We start from the raw sequence: 20,053 nt of genomic DNA, 5'->3' as shown, positions 1-20,053 counted from the left end.
AGTACAGAGAATTCCTGTATATCCTTCACTTAGCCTCCCCTAATATTAACATCTTGCATACCAAAGTACATTTATCAAAATTAAGAAATTAACATTGGGGGGCGCCTGGGTGGCTCAGTCGGTTGAGCTTCTGACTTTGGCTCAGGTCATGATCTCGTGGTCCATGAGTTTGAGCCCCGCGTCGGCCTCTGCTAACAGCTCAGAGCCTGGAGCCAACAGCTCAGAGGCTGGAGCCTGCTTTGGATTCTGTGTCTCCCTCTCTCTCTGACCCTCCCCCGTTCATGCTCTGTCTCTCTCTGTCTCAAAAATAAATAAACGTTAAAAAAAATTATAAAAAAAAAAGAAATTAACATTGGTACATTATTAACTAAACTACAGACTTTTATTGTAGTTTCTCTAGTTTTTCTCTTAATGTCCATTTTCTATTATAGAATCCAGTCCAGGATACCATGTTGGAATTACCTGTTATACATGTTAGCCTTCTTCAGTCTGTGTTTTTCTCAGTCTCCTGTTTTTCATGATCTTCACACTTTCGAAGAGTGCTATTAGATATTTTGTAGAATGTCCTTCAATTTTAATTTGTCTGATGTTTTCTCATGATTAAACTGGGGTTATGAACTTTGAGAAGATACCTTAGAGGCGGAGCACTCTACTCATCACATTGTATCAGAAGGTACATGAAATCAGCGTGACTTCTTACTGATGATACTCACCTTAATCAGTTAAGGTGGTGTCTGTCTGGTTCCTCCATTGTGAAGTTACTATATTTCCCTTTCCATACTCTTAGAAAGCAGTCTTTAAGAGCGCACACTCAACAGAAGGGAATTAAGTCCATCTTCTAGATGGAGGAGTATTCGAAGAATTTGTGGGCAAAGTTAAAGCCACCACAGTAATAAATATTTGAGGGGACATACTTTGAGGCCATGTATATATCCTGTTTCTCCTTAAAGTTTCACCCGCAAATTTTTGAAGTCATTGTTGGATTTTGCCTGCAGCAGTTATTACTGTGGTGATCTATTGATGATTTTCTACTTCTCTTATTCCTTCTACATGTATTATTTGGACTCCTATAAGGAAGATTGATCTCCCAGTTATTTATTTAATAATTGATACCAGTATGAACTCATGGTTGTTTATTTTATTCATTGGCCTATAACCCAATGCATGGTTTATTTTGTGGTTCAGGTTATTCTTCCTTGGTCAGTGAGGGAACTTTCTGTTGGTTCCTGTGTCCTTTTAACATGCCGTGTCCCCATCCATTTTTTACCCCTAGGATTTTGCCAAAATGTTAATCAAGAATGGCCATAGATCTTCTTTAGTTGTGTCTCACAACAAAAGAGACCTGATTAAAAATGCAAATTTAAAATGATCTCTGGTCTCTTAGCACATGCTTTGTAAAAGGTACAATGCCAGATTTTTGGATATACAGATGAGTAAGTTAGTTTATCTTCATACTCACAGGTATGTCTGTGAAATGAAGGGAATTAAGGAAATGGATTTTCTTTTTTTTGAGAGAGAGAGAGAGAGAGAGAGAGAGTGTCTGAGCAGGGGAGGGGCAAAGGGAGAGAGAGAATCTTAAGCAGGGTCTCATGCCCAATGTGGAGCCAACCAGGAACCAGGGACTTAATCTCAGGACCATGAGGTCATGACCTGAACTGAAATTAGAAAATCTAATTTAGAAGAATGTGGTGATTTTGTAACTCTATAGATTTCTGAACTAGAATAATCTATTTTTTTTGCACTCTGGTCAAAATTATATTGTAAACTGAAAATCCAAATTCTTGGGGAATAAATGAAAACACATTTGCTAAACTGTTCTTGACTCTATACCAGAATTGTCACCTCGTGCTTTCTAATTATAGATTTTTGTGTTTTTGTCAGCATTTTTACTGTGTTCTGCTTTGTAAATTATAGTTAGAGACATATCTTTAAGCAGTCTCGAATCTCTGAATTCTCTTGAACATTTGGTATATTAATAATTTAGAAATAAGCTACTACAGTAGTAGGTAATTTTAAATGTTCCAATGCAAGTAATGTGCTATTGATCACACTCTCCAGGTATGTGTATTCAGTAAGAGGAAGAAGTTTGTGAGTTTGATTTTGTTTGCCATTCTCCTCCAAGTCTCTTGTCATGTTAGTAAAACTGGAAAAAGTTCTTACTTTTTCCAGTGATTAGCTCATTGCAGAGAAGAGTGCTCAACTGTTCATATTATTTATAATAGCTGTGAACTGTAAATTATCAGAAACTCATAAATTAACTGTTTAAAATTTTTTTTTTCAACGTTTATTTATTTTTCGGACAGGGAGAGACAGAGCATGAACGGGTGAGGGGCAGAGAGAGAGGGAGACACAGAATCGGAAACAGGCTCCAGGCTCTGAGCCATCAGCCCAGAGCCCGACGCGGGGCTCGAACTCACGGACCGCGAGATCGTGACCTGGCTGAAGTCGGACGCTTAACCGACTGTGCCACCCAGGCGCCCCAAATTAACTGTTTTAAAATAACACTGTAAAAGTTAAAAAGAATGTGATAATTGAAAAAGTTGATTTTTAGAAAATTAACTGTTAATTTCTTTTAACCATAATGTAATTTGTAACACACTTAGGAAGCATTCTTGTTTTTTTCCAGCCTTATGTTTATGCTGAAATAGAGAAAGTTGATCTTTAAGGTAATGAACAGTATTCAGGCAACATTTGTGGCCCAGTGCTGTCTTTTATTGTAACAGGGTCCAATACAGCTGATTCAGGGGGTGTTAATTGAGTGTTCACTGGATGCCTGGCACTGTGCTCTGGGAGATTGGTGATTTCAGGGCATTTGTTGTGTCTAAATTTCTGTTAAAAGCTAAGTAAAGTAGTATCAGTGGTGTGATTATTCTTGCTAACTGCAATGTAAATTGTTAACATGTACTCATTGCTAATGTTCATCATTCTTAAGAATTTATTTGGTCTTGGGCGCCTGGGTGGCTCAGTCAGTTAAGCATCCGACTCTTGATTTCAGCTCAGGTCATGATCTTGCAGTTTGTGGTTTTGAGTCCCATGCTGGGCTCTGCATTGGCTGTGCGGAGCCTGCTTGTGATTCTCTCTCTCTCTCTCTCTCTCTCTCTCTCTCTCTCTCTCTCTCTCTCTGCCCGTCCCCTGCTTGTGCACATATGTGCGCATGCTCTGTCTCTCTCTCTCTAAAAATAAATAATAAACTTAAAAAAATTTTTATTTGGTCTAAGGGTGTCAATAGTACTAACGTCAGTTCAGTATTATTTATTATGGGTAAATTTTACAGTCATTATTCCCTTCCCCTCCTTTTTTCTTTAGGATCTCAAACTGGAAAGGATGTTAATTATTTATTAGTTCATCCTGTGCTTAAATCCCCTTTATGACTTAAGAGCTTCTTGTTTCCTTCTATGATTTTTATTTTGTTGCTGAGTAGGGCACTTTGGATTTTTTTATATTTTTTTTTTCAGATATAATTAGGACAATAAGTGTACTATGATAACTTGGTAAAACTAGAAAAACATTTTAGGTAATACATAATCACTGTGTAAACCTAAGTAGCAGTTGATGGATATCTACAGAGATAATCACTTCTGAACGTTTTACATATTGCTTACATTTAACTAATTGCAATCTAAATTTAAATTGTGATATTTGGGTTTCGCTTTAAGTGTATCATTTTTAAAAATTTTATTTTTTAAATTTACATCCATGTTAGCATATAGTGCGACAATGATTTCAGGAGTAGATTTCTTAATGCCCCTTACCCGTTTAGCCCATCCCCCCTCCAACAACCCTTCCAGTAACCATTTGTTCTCCATATTTAAGAGTCTCTTATGTTTTGTCCCCCTCCCTGTTTTTATATTATTTTTGCTTCCCTTCCCTTGTGTTCATCTGTTTTATTTCTTAAAGTCCTCAAATGAGTGCAGTCATATGATATTTGTCTTTCTTTGACTGATTTCGCTTAGCATAATACCCTCTAGTTCCATCCACGTAGTTGCAAATGGCAAGATTTCATTCTTATTGATTGCCGAGTAATACTCCATTGTGTATGTATATATATACATACCACCATACATACACCACCTCTTCTTTATCCATTCATCCATCGATGGACATTTGGGATCTTTCCATACTTTGGCTATTGTTTTTTTTTTTTTTTTTTTTAAATTTTTTTTTTCAACGTTTATTTATTTTTGGGACAGAGAGAGACAGAGCATGAACGGGGGAGGGGCAGAGAGAGAGGGAGACACAGAATCGGAAACAGGCTCCAGGCTCTGAGCCGTCAGCACAGAGCCCGACGCGGGGCTCGAACTCACGGACCGCGAGATCGTGACCTGGCTGAAGTCGGACGCTTAACCGACTGCGCCACCCAGGCGCCCCTACTTTGGCTATTGTTGATAGTGCTGCTATAAACATTGGGGTGTGTGTGCCCCTTCGAAACAGCACTTCTGTATCTTTTGGATAAATACCTAGTAGTGCAATTGCTGGGTCATAGGGTAGTTCTATTTTTAATTTTTTGAGGACCCTCCATACTGTTTTCCAGAGTGGCCGCACCAGTTTGCATTGCCACCAGCAGTGCAAAAGAGATCCTCTTTCTCCACATCCTCACCAACATCTGTTGTTGCCTGAGTTGTTAATGTTAGCCATTCTGACAGGTGTGAGGTGATAACTCATTGTATTTTTGATTTGTATTTCCCTGATGATGAGTGATGTTGAGCAGTTTTTCATGTGTCCGTTGGCCATCTGGATGTCTTCTTTGGAGAAGTGTCTATTCATGTCTCTTGCCCATTTCTTCACTGGATTATTTGCTTTTTGGGTGTTGAGTTTGAGAAGTTCTTTATAGATTTTGGATACTGACCCTTTATCTGATACGTCGTTTGCAAATATCTTCCCATTCTGTCGGTTGCCTTTTAGTTTTGCTGATTGTTTCCTTCACTGTGCAGAAGGTTTTATTTTGAAGAGGTCCCAATAGTTCATTTTTGCTTTTGTTTCCCTTTGCAAGTATCATCTTTTAAAATCACAAAGGACAAAACTGAAAATTATGAATAGATTTTCTTTAAAAAAATCTACAAATTCTGGATTTTTTTTTTTGAAATTCTTAACACAGAAGTAGTCCGAGTTAGAAAGGAGGTATGAGGGACTGGGCAGTATGGAGGCCATCTGGTCCAGGAAGGAATCCTGCTCCGTGAAGGAATCCCTGGGGCTGGTTTTTTAGTTAGTCCTGGCAGTTTCATGTACATAAATAGAACCTAGCTTTCAGCATTTTCTGAAGAATGCTTTAAATATCAAACTTAGAATGTTGGTAAAGTGTGTTGACATAAGCAGCGTTTGATTTTACCAATCTTGTCTAAAATATTTTTATTTTTTGGGCGCCTGGGTGGCGCAGTCGGTTAAGCGTCCGACTTCAGCCAGGTCACGATCTCGCGGTCCGTGAGTTCGAGCCCCGCGTCAGGCTCTGGGCTGATGGCTCAGAGCCTGGAGCCTGTTTCCGATTCTGTGTCTCCCTCTCTCTCTGCCCCTCCCCCGTTCATGCTCTGTCTCTCTCTGTCCCAAAAATAAATAAGCGTTGAAAAAAAAAAATTAAAAAAAAATAAATAAATAAAATATTTTTATTTTTTTTTAAGTTTATTTATTTATTTTGAGAGAGAGCAGGGGAGGGGCAGAGAGACGGAGAGGGAGACTCCCAAGCACTGATAGTGCCGAGCCTGAAGTGGGGCTCGAACTCACAAACCATGAGATCATGGCCTGAGCCAAAACCAGGAGTCAGATGCCTAACCAGTTGAGCCACCCAGGTGTCTCTAGTCTAAAATATTTTTAATACAGGTTTCAGAAGTTAATGATTCTTTTTTTTTTTTTTTTAAGGGTAGAATTCCAGGTGGATGTTAGGAAAGGAACATAAAAGCCCCTTCGTTGGAGGATTGCCATGAAATAATCTGATCTTGAAATTTGAAGGAGAGATTTATGTTTCATAAATAAAGGAAATTATATTTCCTTTCATTCTTTCCTTGGAAGTAGAAGTTCACTGATAGAGATCACGGGTGGCATTGCCTGTCTTACTTTTATAGAATTGTGTCCTATTCAGTGATTCATGAAAAGGGCTTTTGCTTTTGGTTGCAGTTTTGGCTTCTGAAGCCATTCACGGGCTTTTCAGGAGTCCTCAAGTGAGCTATTATTCTTGGCTTATATTTTGGTTGTAGAGCCTACAGTGCGGTATGCATTTTATTAATGTGATTTTCTTTTTTTTTTTGCAGTGATTATTTATTCAAGTTACTTCTGATTGGCGACTCTGGGGTTGGAAAGTCTTGCCTCCTCCTTAGGTTTGCAGTAAGTTGAAATTGAAATGCCTTTAAAGAAGTTTATGCTGTGTTTTCTAGGTAGTCAAAGGATTAAACAATTTTATTCAGAATAAAGTAGTTCTTCCTGAATTTATATATTTGAAAGTCTCCAAGTATACATTCCCAGTGATATGTTGGACTCTTAAGCTCTTGATTTTAAAAGAAATTCAGCAAAGTGTGATTATAAAGTTAGAATGTCTAACGCTCTTGGTAGAGTTCAAATAGTTGGCTTGTGTTTAAGTGACTTGATGAAAAATGAATCTTCAAGTAAAATTTTAGTAGGATAAAAAAAGAAAGAGCAGGGCCTGGTACACTTTTTTTTTTTTTTCTTTTTTCTTTTTTTTGACAATGGCATAGTCTGTATGCTACACTTCACAAACAGATATGTAACTTTGAACCTACTGAATAGAATCCACAGTCTTCCATAGTCTTTATCAACTGCCTTCAAATTTAGCATGTTTTCCTTCTCACTGTCTAGGTCATTGGTTCTCAGAGTATGGTCCAAAGACCCCTGGGGATCATCAAGACTTTCTCAGAGGGTCCATGAGATTAAAACTTTTATCCTAATAATACTAAGCCATTAGTATTTACTAAGTATTTACTTAGTATTAAGACAAAAGACATTTGCATTTTTCACCGTGTTGACATTTTCTCTGATGATGCAAATGCAGTGGTGGGTAAAACCTCTGGTGCCTTAGCACCACATCAAGGCAGTGCTAAGTGCCAAACTGTACTCTAGTGAAAGTATTTACTTGTATTTACTCATGGGATGGCGGCAGGGGAGTCAGGGGGTGATTTTCACTTAAGAGTGTCTTTGTTGAAAACAGTGAAAATGATTAATTTTTAAAAGTCTTGATCCTTAAGTATTCTTTTTTAAATATTCTGTGTGAAAAAATGAGGAGAACATATAAAGCACTTGAACTGCAGACTGAAGTATGTTGGTTGTCTTGAGGAAAATAAAAACACTTGTATAGTTGTTTGAGTTGTGAGCTGAACTAGCTCCTTTTTTCTTTTTCTTTTCACTTGTTTCTTACTTGAAAGAACAGCTGACAAACTGTAGTTATGTAGAATTTGGTGGTATTGGGCAGACATTTTCTCCAATGTACTGAGACTGTCATTTCAAGGAAAATAACTGATAGCATTTGCTGTATGTAATGAAATTTAAGCTTTCAGGGGAAAATTAGAAATTTAGAAAACTTGAAATTCACTGTGAACTTGACAGCATGTCATACTTGACTTTTCTGATTGACAGTATTAATACCACTTAAAATATATGTTATATATATATGTATATATGTATATGTGTATATACATATAAAACAGTTAATGAAACCAAGGAACCAAGCTAAAGAGCCACCTATGTTTTATTCTAAGGAACTACTAGAATAGAACATAGGTGGCTCTTTATCTTGTGTGAAAATATTTCCTAATATGGAAACAAATCAGGGAAGAAAAGATTATTAATTTGATTGCATTAAAATTAATGTCAAGCACTTAAAAGTGTTAAAAAACCAGTGATACTAGCAAAAAAAATATACATGAGGAGGGGATATTCTCAATATATAAAGCAAATGTACATATTAGTATGAAAAGGGTATTTGTCATAATGGGAATATGGGCAAGTAACATGAGTGAGCAGTTCACAAAAGAAGAAATAAAAATTGACAAAAGTTCAATTTTATTTGTAGTTAAAGACTTTAAAATTAGGTAGTACTTTTTATTAAATTGGCAAATATTAAAATCAGGAATCATCCATAATAGTAAATCAGTAATCCTGGGTATGTGGGAAGAATCTGGCATCTCTTGATGAAAATGGTTATAGCCTGAGGTGTCTGTTTCAAAGAAAATCCTCTCTGGGATGCCTGTTGATCTAAGCCACAGGTTTCAGTACTACCCACCTACATGGTAGCATTTAAGAGAATACTGATTCCTGGGCCCCTAGAATAGAGATGAGCTGCAAAACGTATAATAAAGAAATGTACAGGGACACCTGGGCAGCTCAGTTGGTTAAGTATCTGATTGTTGATTTCGGCTCAGGTCATGGTCTCTGCAGTTTGTGAGTTTGAGCTCTGCATTGGGCTCTGCACTGACAGTGTGGAGCCTGCTTGGGATTCTCTCTCTGCCCCTCCCCTGCTCTTGCACACTCGCTCACTCTCCAAATAAACTTAAAAAAAAAATGTATAATAAGCTATGGGAGCACAGAGGGAAGAAACTCTAAGAATTGGCCAAGGAAGTTGAGGAATGTTTGGACAGTCAGTATTGCCTGAGCTCAGAATTGAAGAATGAATAAAAATTGTAACCCGGGGACTGGGGATTAGGAGGTATGCAGAGAGAGATGTTGAAAATTTGGACAGAAGGAAGAACATGTGCAGTGGCTCAGAGGCATGCAAATAAGGCACATGTAGGGATTTATAAGAATTCTAACAAAGCATTCGTAAGTATTTCCAACAAAGCATCTATCATGTAGGAGTGCTAAGTGAATGTTCATTGCACTCATTTTCTTCTCTGTCCACTTTCTGTAGTATCTGATATTTATTAGACAATCAATTAAAAACAAATAAGATTTTTAAAACGTTTGTTCATTTTGAGAGAGTGTGCACGAGCTGGGGAGGGACAGAGAGAGGGAAGAGAGAATCCCAAGGAGGCTCCATATTGTCAGTGTGAGCCTGATGTAGGGCTTGATCTCACAAACCGTGCATGTCTAAAAACTGGACATTTTGCAGGGCACCTGGCTGGCTCAGCTTGGTGGAGCATGCAACTCTTGATCTCGGGGTTGTGAGTTGGAGCCCCACATTGGGTGTGGAAATTACTTAAAAATAAAATCTTAAAGAAAAACTGGACATTTTATAAAGTAACAGTGCCATTGTGAGCTTACAAAAATGAATAAATATCCCAGATTGTCTCAGAAATGTGGTGTCACAGTTGGTTTGAATCAGGATTCAAGCATGTTCTATACATTCCATTTGGTTGTTTGCTGCTTCATCTAAGTTGTTCCAACCTCCTTTTTTATTTATGTCTTTTACTTTTTGCAGAACCTGGGTAGTTGTCACATAGATTTTCCAACATTTTAGATTTGTCACTTTGCTTTTTTGTGGTGTCTTAAAACTTGTTCCTTTATCCTTCTTGTTACAGTAATTGGAAGCCCCAGAACCATGCTGTTTTTATGGTAGCTATGAGCCCCATGTAGTCACTTGAATTTAAATTAATTAAATATGCATAAAATTTTCAATTCAGTTCCTTGTTCTCCATTAGCTTAGTGGTAACTGTATTGACTAGCAGTTTGTAGAACCTTTCCATCATCAAAGAAAGTTCTCTTTGACAGGGCTGCTCTTAATAGATTTAGGCCCATCTTTGTTGGCAGAATACTTCATAGGAGTTACCTTGTGCTTGCTAAGATTATTCAGTGAGTTTAGGTGGTGATAGCTTGATCTCTCCTTTCACATATCTTTTCACAAACATTTTCAGTTAAAGAGAAAAAAAAAAGTTTTGCTTCCATTCTAAATAAAATGTCATGGCAGATACTTGAGAAAAATAGGTATAATTTTAAAAGTTTATTGAGTTAAACATTGTTCATGCAAAAACTTGTGCATAGGTGTTCATAAAGCAACATTATTCGTAATAGCCAAAATGTGGAAACAACCCAAATGTCCATCAACTGATCGATGGATGACAAAATGGCTTATATCCATACAATGAACTATACTCAGCCATAGAAAGGAATAAAGTACTGGTACATGCTGTAACATGAATGAACCTTGAAAACTTTATGAGTGAAGGAAGCTAGACCTAAAAAGCCACATATACATGATTCCACTCACATGAATGTCCAGAATACACAAAGCCACAGGGACATAAAGTGGATTAGTAGTGGTTTCTAGGGTCTGGGGGAGAGGAGGAAATGAAGAGTGACTGCTACTGGGACAGGGTTTCCTCTTGGGGTGATAAAAATGTTCCACAATTAAATAACGGTGATGGTTGCACAAGCTTTTAAAAGTCATAACTAGGAAATAAAATTGACTTCTACAAAAATGGAAGAAGAGAAGGACCTTCCTTTGTGGCGAATATATTGGATGGAGGGTCACGGAGGGGAATGAATGTTCTGATTAACAATTAGAAACATCACTTGTAATCATTAAAAATATGAAACCTTTTTCTATATGATGTATGTAAAGAATTTGCAAACAGATGTTTGATAAAATTAAAGAACAGCTGTTAAGAAAATCCTAAGAAGAAACTATTAAATAGTGCGTTGTAATCAGAACGCAAACTGAGTATTGGGATGGAGTAGCTGTTCTCAACATGTTATGCTTTATAAACTTTATCAACTTTATAGATAAAAGTTGAAATTGTATTTTCTTATTTACTTTATTGAACATTAATTTTATTAACTTTTTTTCCCTTTAGGATGATACATATACAGAAAGCTACATCAGCACAATTGGTGTGGATTTCAAAATAAGAACTATAGAGTTAGATGGGAAAACAATCAAGCTTCAAATAGTAAGTCATTTTTAGACTAGAATTTGTTTTGGAAATTATTTTGGTAAATTTAGAATGTATTTGTTATGATCTTCAGAATCTCATGTACCTGTGGTAGAGTGGGAGAATCAGAATTGTTTAGGTTAAAAACGTTTTCTCTAAGATTACATTCCTAATTGAATTTTCTGTTCATAAAGCAGAGAAATACGTTTTAAGTCAGACTTGGTCCTAGTTCTTTTTCTTGTGTTTTTATCAGGGGGCGGGAGGAAGGGGGGGTCTAAGTTGAAGTTTACCTTGTCCTAATAGTGAAAGTAGTTTGAGTATTTTCTGATGCCTTACCGTGCTGAATACTGTGGAACATTAAAAGAAACGTAGGAGAGGGTCTTCATATGTGGCTTAGATGAGGAGTTTTATTTAGTTCTTTTGTATTTATTAGTTTATATGTGCCAACTCTGTAGAAACAATTTTATTGGAAAGGAACTTAGCTTTTCTAACATGTTTCATAGCTCAGAAAATTAACGCCAAGAGATTTAATGACTTGCCCACAGTTACTGGCAGAACCGAGTGACTCATTGCTCCCTTTTTTCAGTATTTGGTGCCCTTGTGGCATCCTAGTCCGCTCATCCATCCTTCCATCCCCAACCCCGAATTAAAAGTAGGCAGTTGTGGTAGTTCAGTTATATCGGCTTTGTATGGGTCTGGGTACTGCCAGTGTACACATCAGTGGTCTTTAAAAACATTAATTTCTGAGTATCTTTTGGTGTTGGTGTAGAAAACCAGTGACTGCTGCTTTTCTGGATTTGGAGTCAGAAAGAAAACTTGGATTTATTGTCTTCGTTCCGGTATTCACTAGTCAGTCGTGTATTTAACTCACTTCAACCTTTTTCCTGGGACTTCCCTCTTCTATGACCATGATGATACTTGATTTACTAACTCGTAAGGTAGTTGTGAGAACCAGACCCAGTAGCTCTGTGTATGTGGATACAATAATGTGTGCGAAAGGCCTTTGTAAACTTCTGGGCATTATGTAAATGTTACTGGTGATGTGACATACCCAAATAAATGGATGTTTGATTCCTTCTTGTTTTTTTAGTTGCTCCCTTTTCTTATCTGCCTTTGATAGCAATAGCTTTAAATACTTTCCACCAGTGAACAGATTACCTTCTATATTGATTTTTCCCATTGTATGTGGAGTGCCAACTTTATACTTGGTAGCACAAAGACTGTTTCAAAAAAGAAGTACTCAAGCCTCTAATCTAATTACTGGTGTGAAATGATTATGTCATGTGTGATCACTGGTCTTGGTAAGCTTTGAATGTCTATTTGTGAAACATTCATTTATTATGACTTTACTGGGCTAGAAGGCATCTTACAGGTCATTCAGTCTTCCTTTCATCTTCAGTAGGAATTTCCTTTTGCTATCTGGTGTCCTTTTTTTTTGAACACTTCTGGGAAGCAGCTAGTTCTGTTTATAAATAACTTCTGATTGTTTCTTTATGTTGAGCTAAAGCCAGTTTCCTTTAATTTCTCTTACTCCTCTGCCTTTTGGAGCTGCCTAAACACGATTAATTTGTTTTCTGTTGGCAACCTGCGCTCTTTAGATTGGTCTTATCACAACCTTCTACCTCTGAAGTCAGTCATTCCTTTCTGGAAGCATGCTTCCAGAACCTTTCACAATTTGGATCACTCTTGCATGATAGAAGTGCCTTTTATTAAGGTATGATTCCTAAAATCAAATATGAGATAAGAATCTAGCCAGTGTGGGCTACATGGGCTAAGTTTTCTTTTGATTTGGACTCTGAATTTTTTTCCCCCTCTCCTGCACTTCAGGACTCCTGCCCTTTCCTCATAATTAATCCATTCAAAAATAGATACGAGGTTACAGAGATGAAGGAAACAGAGTTCCATAGGAGGAGATTCCATTTCAGTGGGAGAGACAAATATGGAAAAATCAGTTACCCTGTGATTATGAGGGGTTATGAGAATTATATACTAAGGGTGATCAATTAGAGAGGATGGTAGGTACTGTTAGGATGAAAACTCAGGAGTTTTCAGAGTGGCAAGGAGAGCAGAAATTTTACTCTTTGGACGTCATTGCTTCGACAGTCACAGTTATTTGTTAGCATTTATTCAGAAACAATTGCTTCCTTTTCTTGTCTAACTTTGCTATGTTAGTGGAAGGGCTGGTGGAAAAGGGAGCTAAGATTTTGTTGAGCAGCTTCTATAGTCAGGCTAGGCAGTTTATAAACATCAGTTCATTTAAACCTTTTAGCAGTTCTATAAGGTGATCTGTAGATGAGGAAACTGTTAAGTGACTCTCCCTAGTGTTAAATAACCAGGAACCTAGATTGGAAGTCAGGTTGGTGTGACTCCAAAGTTCTTGTTTCTCCATGGATATCTTGAAAGACTTTGAGGCTCCTTACTTGCACAGCATATCTAAATAGTCTTCTGCACGCTCCAGCTTAGTACTTTGGACAAAAAAGGTAATGAAGCTGTGGTGACTTTTTTTGGTTTGCCTTAGATTAACAGTTTTAACATCTTTTTTTTTTTTTTTCTTCTTCTTCTTACTGGAGCATGCTAAAGTAAATTACAGACATCATATTTTACTCCAAAAATACTGGAGTATGCATCTCTGTTTTACTATTTTCACCACTTTCACATCTAACAAAATTGACACTACTGCCATAATATTCTCTTAATATCCAAGCTGTATTCACATTTCCCCAAAATTGTAACTTGTTTTCAACAACCCTATTTGGGCTGGCTCTTTAAAAAAGGAAGTGATTTCACTGAGTGCTCCTGAACCTTTAGTTTTGCCATTTAAGACACTAATGGAGATCAGTGTATAATTCATGAGCTATATAATCCAAAACTTTACAATTCCCTCCCTTAATTTAAAGGCTGTTGCATGTTAATCTCCACTTGCTTTAGGCATCAAGTCCGTTTTTGGTTTTTGTTTTCAATGGTAACAATTCCCATTTTGCTATTTCCCCATCAGTCAAGGTGTTATTTTTACCAGGTGCTTTTAGTGGGGTAGGTAGCTATTCTGATTACACACATATTTTAAGAAGATGTCATTGACTAGGAGCAATTCACACAAACTTACTGTTTTTCTTAAAACCAAGGCTTTTAAAATCTAACCATTGAGTTTGGCTCTTGATATTTTTAACAATTAGTCTTTTAAACCCAGAATCTTAATGTAACAACATAAGCATTTGTTTTCATTGTTTGAGTCTATATGGTTGAAGTGTGGCAAATGGCTCTTAAAATGAGTTTTCTAAAAGTATTTAGAATCATCTTCTTTACATTGTTTTTCCCAGGACTGAGATAGTATCTTCCTGAGATGGTTAAAGTGCTATCGTGACTAGTAGTTATCTGAATTAGGTCCTTTCAGTGCTTTTCCATGAAGGTAAAATGTCCTAACAAGTGATTTTGTCTTATTTGTGAGAGTATACTGTTCAAGAGGTGTTAGGCTACTAGCTTTCCTAATCAGGTCAACCTGTCCGCCTTCATACTAAATGCCTTGCACAGTGCTAAGGCTGTAGGAAGGAATATCAAGAGAATGACATATAGTCTGTGACTCGAAGAACTCATCGGGAGCGTTACCACAAGCTGAAGTATTGGCACAACCTTTTCATCCTGAACCTTCAGGTATTTGGCAATTACCATGCAGTCTAGTAGTGTGAGCATTGAGGGTTAACGTTCCCATGTCAAATCTTGATAATCTCCAAAGCTGCGTAAACAAAACTGTTCTCCTTCCTGCCCTTTCCCCCACCTCTTATTTAATGGAACTGTTTGGATTTCTTGATTGTTTTATAATAGTGGGACACAGCAGGCCAAGAAAGATTCCGAACAATCACCTCCAGTTATTACAGAGGAGCCCATGGCATCATAGTTGTGTATGATGTGACAGATCAGGTAAGTTCCAGGAGGAAGTCGTGTTACAGTGACAAAGTAGGAGGTTACTATTGGATAAATACCAGATTCTTTTACTTCGTGTATTTGGCATCAGTATTATTTATAGGGCAGAATACTTTGTTCACTCCCAAATAAATGAGTCACATAAAAAACATTTATTTTAGAGGCACCTGGGTAGCTCGGTTGGTTGAGTGTCCGACTTTAGCTCAGATCATAATCTCACAGTTCATGAGCTCGAGCCCCACAGGCTCTCTCTCAGCTGTCAGTGTGCAGCCTGCTTTGGATCTTCTGTCGCCCCTTCCCCTCCTCTCTTTCCCTCTCTCAAAAATAAAATAAACATTAAAAAATACTTATTTTAAAGCAGTACTTTAAAAAAGAACAACAGGTATATTGTTACTTTTCTCCCCTCTGTTATACTAATAAATTGACCAACCAAAATTTTGTATTTTCCTTTAGCAAATAGAAAACTTAGTAATTGGTTTTACATTTGCTTGCAAGGGACTCTGCTTATATTTATTATGGACTAATAACTGATCATTCTGACAAGAGTTCATAGGGAGCTGTGGATTGTTTGGTGTATACTGTGTTCTTGGTTTTAGCACTTACTAATTACTTAGCAGCAATTTGCTAGTAATTTAGACGTCTCAGAGTTGCCAAAAGCAAGATTAGAGATCTCTGCGTCTGCAGGATGTGGTTCAGAAATAGGATGAGCTAGAGGACGATTCTTTTAAGAGGACCATGAGGATCTAAAAATTAGCTGTTACAAGAAGGTAGGAAGGAGGGTGTAGAGAAGGTGTGAATAATGTGGTCTGAGGGCCATCATTGTTCTTTTGATCAAAAAGAAAATTTCAGGGTCTTTTTTTTCTATCAAAGTATGAAAAATAAACTTTGAAAATTAGGATTTGTTTTTCTTGCGTCAAATGTTAAGTCTCGTCTCAACTATGAAATCATAGCTAATTAGGAGATAACTAGAATCATAGACTTTATAGAGTCCATGCCATTAGAAATATTGGGGGAGTAGTATCAACAGGAAAACAAAGAAGTGCTAATTAAAAATGTCTCTAGTCATTACCATGAAATACTTAAATAAGAAAATCTCCTTCCCCTAAATAGGCTTGTGGGAAAGGAAACAAGCATCTTTACCTTGGACTCATTTATTTAATAATACCTTTTGACATCTCTAGCATTAACACTTTAGGTAGGCTCTCTTGTTCATAAACTAAAATTGATCAAATGTCAAAACACAAGATTTTGTAGGTGCTTTTAAGTTGTTTATTCCAAAACAGATCTGACTGTAGTTTAATGATGAACTGTATTTCCCTCCTTTAAGCTTTCACATTCTAATGTCTTATGCATATATGTATAGTCATTGTAATATATCACTTCACTTTCTTCCCAGCACTTTAGTTACTGTTTTGTAGCTAGACTTGTCTACTTCTCAGGCCGGGAAAGACACTTCTGTTTTTATGTGCTTATTTAGAGCAGTTGTGTCCAGACTGTATGATCATTCTTAAAAATGTCTGTCTTCTTAGGAGTCCTTCAATAATGTTAAACAGTGGCTGCAGGAAATAGACCGTTATGCCAGTGAAAACGTCAACAAGTTGTTGGTAGGGAACAAATGCGATCTGACCACAAAGAAAGTAGTAGACTACACAACAGCAAAGGTATGTTTCAAGTTTGATTTTTCAAACTGCATTTGAAGGTGTTCAGTTTGAATTATTTATGTATGGGTATGGAGTCCCACAACAGCCACAACCATTTACAGCTTTTAAAATACGTGCACTGGAGAGGCATCTATCTGGTGGCTCAGTCGGTTAAGCACCCAACTCTTGATTTCTGCTCAGGTCGTGATCTCATGTTTTGTGAAATTGAGCCCCGTGTCAGGCTCTGCACTGATAGCGCAGAACCTGCTTGGGATTCTCTTTGTCCTCCTCTCTGTCTGCCCCTGCCACACTTGCCTTCTCTCAAAGTAAATAAAAACTTTAAAAAAATAATACGTGCAGTAGCATATGCTGATAATGGCAGTTCGCGTAGTGTCTTTTCGGATTCAGCGAACTTAGTCCTTCCTTCACTCCCCGTTTCAGATGACAGAAATGCACTAAGTGGAAGAAACTTTGTGTTAATTAAACCTTACTATTCTCTTAGGAATTTGCAGATTCCCTTGGAATTCCATTTTTGGAAACCAGTGCTAAGAATGCAACGAATGTAGAACAGTCTTTCATGACGATGGCAGCTGAGATTAAAAAGCGAATGGGTCCTGGAGCAACAGCTGGTGGTGCAGAGAAGTCCAATGTTAAAATTCAGAGCACTCCGGTCAAGCAGTCAGGTGGAGGTTGCTGCTAAAATTTGCCTCCGCCCTTCTCTCACAGCAATGAATTTGCAATCTGAACCCAAGTGAAAAAAACAAAATTGCCTGAATTGTACTGTATGTAGCTGCACTACAACAGATTCTTACCGTCTCCACAAAGGTCAGAGATTGTAAATGGTCAATACTGACTTTTTTTTTATTCCCTTGACTCAAGACAGCTAACTTCATTTTCAGAACTGTTTTAAACCTTTGTGTGCTGGTTTATAAAATAATGTGTGTAATCCTTGTTGCTTTCCTGATACCAGACTGTTTCCCGTGGTTGGTTAGAATATATTTTGTTTTGATGTTTATATTGGCATGTTTAGATGTCAGGTTTAGTCTTCTGAAGATGAAGTTCAGCCATTTTGTATCAAACAGCACAACCAGTGTCTGTCACTTTCCATGCATAAAGTTTAGTGAGATGTTATATGTAAGATCTGATTTGCTAGTTTTTCCTTGTAGAGTTATAAACGGAAAGATTACACTATCTGATTAATAGTTTCTTCATACTCTGCATATAATTTGTGGCTGCAGAATATTGTAATTTGTTGCACACTATGTAACAAAACAACTGAAGATATGTTTAATAAATATTGTACTTATTGGAAGTAATATCAAACTGTATGGTGATAAGTATTGTTTTAATTCTTATGGTTAAAGGGAAATAGAGCCTTGCATTATACTCAAAACAGCCATTTGTGTGTGCAACCAGGGCACTGTAGACCTATCTTAGAGCAGCATCCAATATGCTTTTCAGATAATATATCCAGTAAATGACCTAGGGAGGCTTCTGTGCTGTATAGGGATTTAACCAGGCTTAGTGGTTCAGGGAGACTAAATTATATGGAAAACAAGTTTAGAATGTATGCTATCTAGTCTCTTATCTCTGATCCTTCTCGAAAACCATTTGAAACGGCTTCATCGATCAACATTTTTGTTAATTCTTCTGCGGTAGAGGTGAAAAGCAGCACATTTTTCCTAACTGGCAAGTGATCAGACTAATGTTGTGTGCTGATACTGTTTCTTCAGTGCTCTGAGTCAGATGTCAACTATCTTATCCTCCACAACTGTATAATTTAGGTTGGAGGAGAGTTAAAGCATTAAAGTAGAAAGCAGGAAATTTACTATTGATTGCCCTAATTTTAGGAATCATATCCCTAAAAATTAACCAAGAACACAAATGCAGGGTGGGAATGATAAATGAAAACAATGTATTTATTTCAGTGGAATTTTGCACATGTGAAAAATTTTGTTAAAGAGCCTAAGGTTTGTTTTTATTGTGGGAAACAAAAATCTTTTGCTAACGATGGCATTTTGAGGTGGTAAAGTCAGAGGAGGTTTCCTTGGGGTTGAAATAGCAGCCAAAACATTCTTAGGCGCTTGGGATGTGGCTGTTGGCAACACATTTTACGGTGGGATCTTTAATCCAGTGATAAAATTTTAACTAAAAACAAGCCAAAAATGATAGGTTTCTTTATTTTCACTGAACAGGCAATTGAAATACATGGTACAAAAATAAGTGGTAAGATTATTGTAAAATGAAATGGACAGAATATTCAATTTAATTTTCCATCTGAGAATTTCACAATAAAATCATAGTTTACTTTGTATTATAGATGTGCTTGTTGGATCTATTCATCCTCGCATAAGGCAACTGAAAAATCCCTCAAGTTACCAACAGTTATATGGGTGAAGTTGTGTTTTTTTCGGAAGTTTGTTTTTTGCCTTACTGATACCGTATAGAGGGGGAAAGAATTCAGAAGCTATTTCCTAAAACAGATGAATAATACAAATGTTAGTGTGATGCTGTGCACTTCAGTTTATACAGCAAGCTGTTCCAACTGTCAGCTTACTGGTGAGCTAGCAAGAAACATTACATGAACTTATTTTAAGATGTAAGCATATTTACATACTTATTTAGGTCTGAAAATCTAGTGTTCTTTCCCCCACAGCAGTCAAGACTGGGCTTCCCGCAAGATGTCTCCGAGTACAAACGCTTCAAGTAATAATTTGTTCATTTAATAAGGGGAATTCCCACTTGTCATATTTTAATGTCAGTGGCTTCCATGAATCAGCTATGGGAATAAGGGAAGTGTTCTAAGCCTGATTGGTCACAATCTCTGGGAAGTCCTTGCAGAACGATAGCCATTCTGGCCTGAGCAAAATGTCCCGTTCTTTGACTTGCGACTGAAATTGCCTTTAGCATGCATGCTGCCACTGCAGCATCTTTTAGGTCAACCCTACTTTATGTCCCCAGTTAAGCTGAAAAACAGCCCTGTATTGATACTGTCTCCTATCTGCAGATGAGCCTAGCCACGGAGCTGCAACACGAACCCAGGGCCCGAAACCGCCAGTCCAGCTCTTAGTACTACCACTTCCCCGTGGACTTCAATTCTACTGATTTAAAGGGACTACTAGGAAAGTTTACGACAGGTAACTATGGCTATGTCAGTGCAAGCTAATGCTGTCCTTCAGGCTCATGTGTACCAACTGCAGTCGGTGCAGTGGCCAGCCGGGCTCTCTGCAAGTCTGACCCCGCCACGTTTGCCCATGGAAATGCTGCTGGCAGCACCTTCCTGGGATGAAACGATTTCAACCTGAGTCTTCAAGGTGGTCTTAAACTGCTTATAAGCACTGCTAAAGATATAATTAACGGTTCTGTTGATACTCTTCAGTGGCATTCATAGCTAGGTCCCGAGTATCTTCAGTCACACCTTATTTCAAAGGAGATAAACAAAAGTATCTTGGATCCTATTTCTAAGTAAAGTAATACTTTCCTGGGAAACGGGTTATTCCGAAATAAAATACTCTGAAAATTCCCATCAGGTGAAGCTGGTAATTATTAGGCTGGATGGGAACAGAATGGCATACTCAGCATTCAGTTGCTGTATCATTGGCCAGTCTGTTTCTGTAGGGTTGTCATCTTAGGTTTTTTGGTGAACCTAATAGAAACTGTCTCTCATATACTAGCAAATAAGTGGGTTTA

The 20,053-nt window shown here is 37.4% G+C and overlaps 1 protein-coding gene across 1 annotated transcript in view; it reads left to right on the top strand.

Annotated features, from left to right (window-relative positions):
• The window catches only part of RAB1A (RAB1A, member RAS oncogene family), a 31,450-nt gene extending 12,768 nt beyond the window's left edge, over positions 1-18,682 (top strand). Inside the window, exons 2-6 of the mRNA XM_047069436.1 lie at positions 6,240-6,312; positions 10,728-10,823; positions 14,625-14,720; positions 16,253-16,384; positions 16,866-18,682. Coding sequence (XP_046925392.1) covers positions 6,240-6,312; positions 10,728-10,823; positions 14,625-14,720; positions 16,253-16,384; positions 16,866-17,063 — 595 coding nt within the window. The 3' untranslated portion in view covers positions 17,064-18,682. The remainder of the gene's footprint in view (positions 1-6,239; positions 6,313-10,727; positions 10,824-14,624; positions 14,721-16,252; positions 16,385-16,865) is intronic.
• Positions 18,683-20,053: the final 1,371 nt, after the last annotated feature.

This window comes from Lynx rufus, unplaced genomic scaffold (assembly GCF_022079265.1).
Source record: "Lynx rufus isolate CCGP_SWC_20201006 ecotype Redwood Valley unplaced genomic scaffold, mLynRuf1.p SCAF_8, whole genome shotgun sequence".
In the NCBI taxonomy this organism is placed as follows: Eukaryota; Metazoa; Chordata; class Mammalia; order Carnivora; family Felidae; genus Lynx; species Lynx rufus.
The sequence above is the reverse complement of the archived record's forward strand: the minus strand, read 5'-3'. Positions and strand labels throughout refer to the sequence as shown.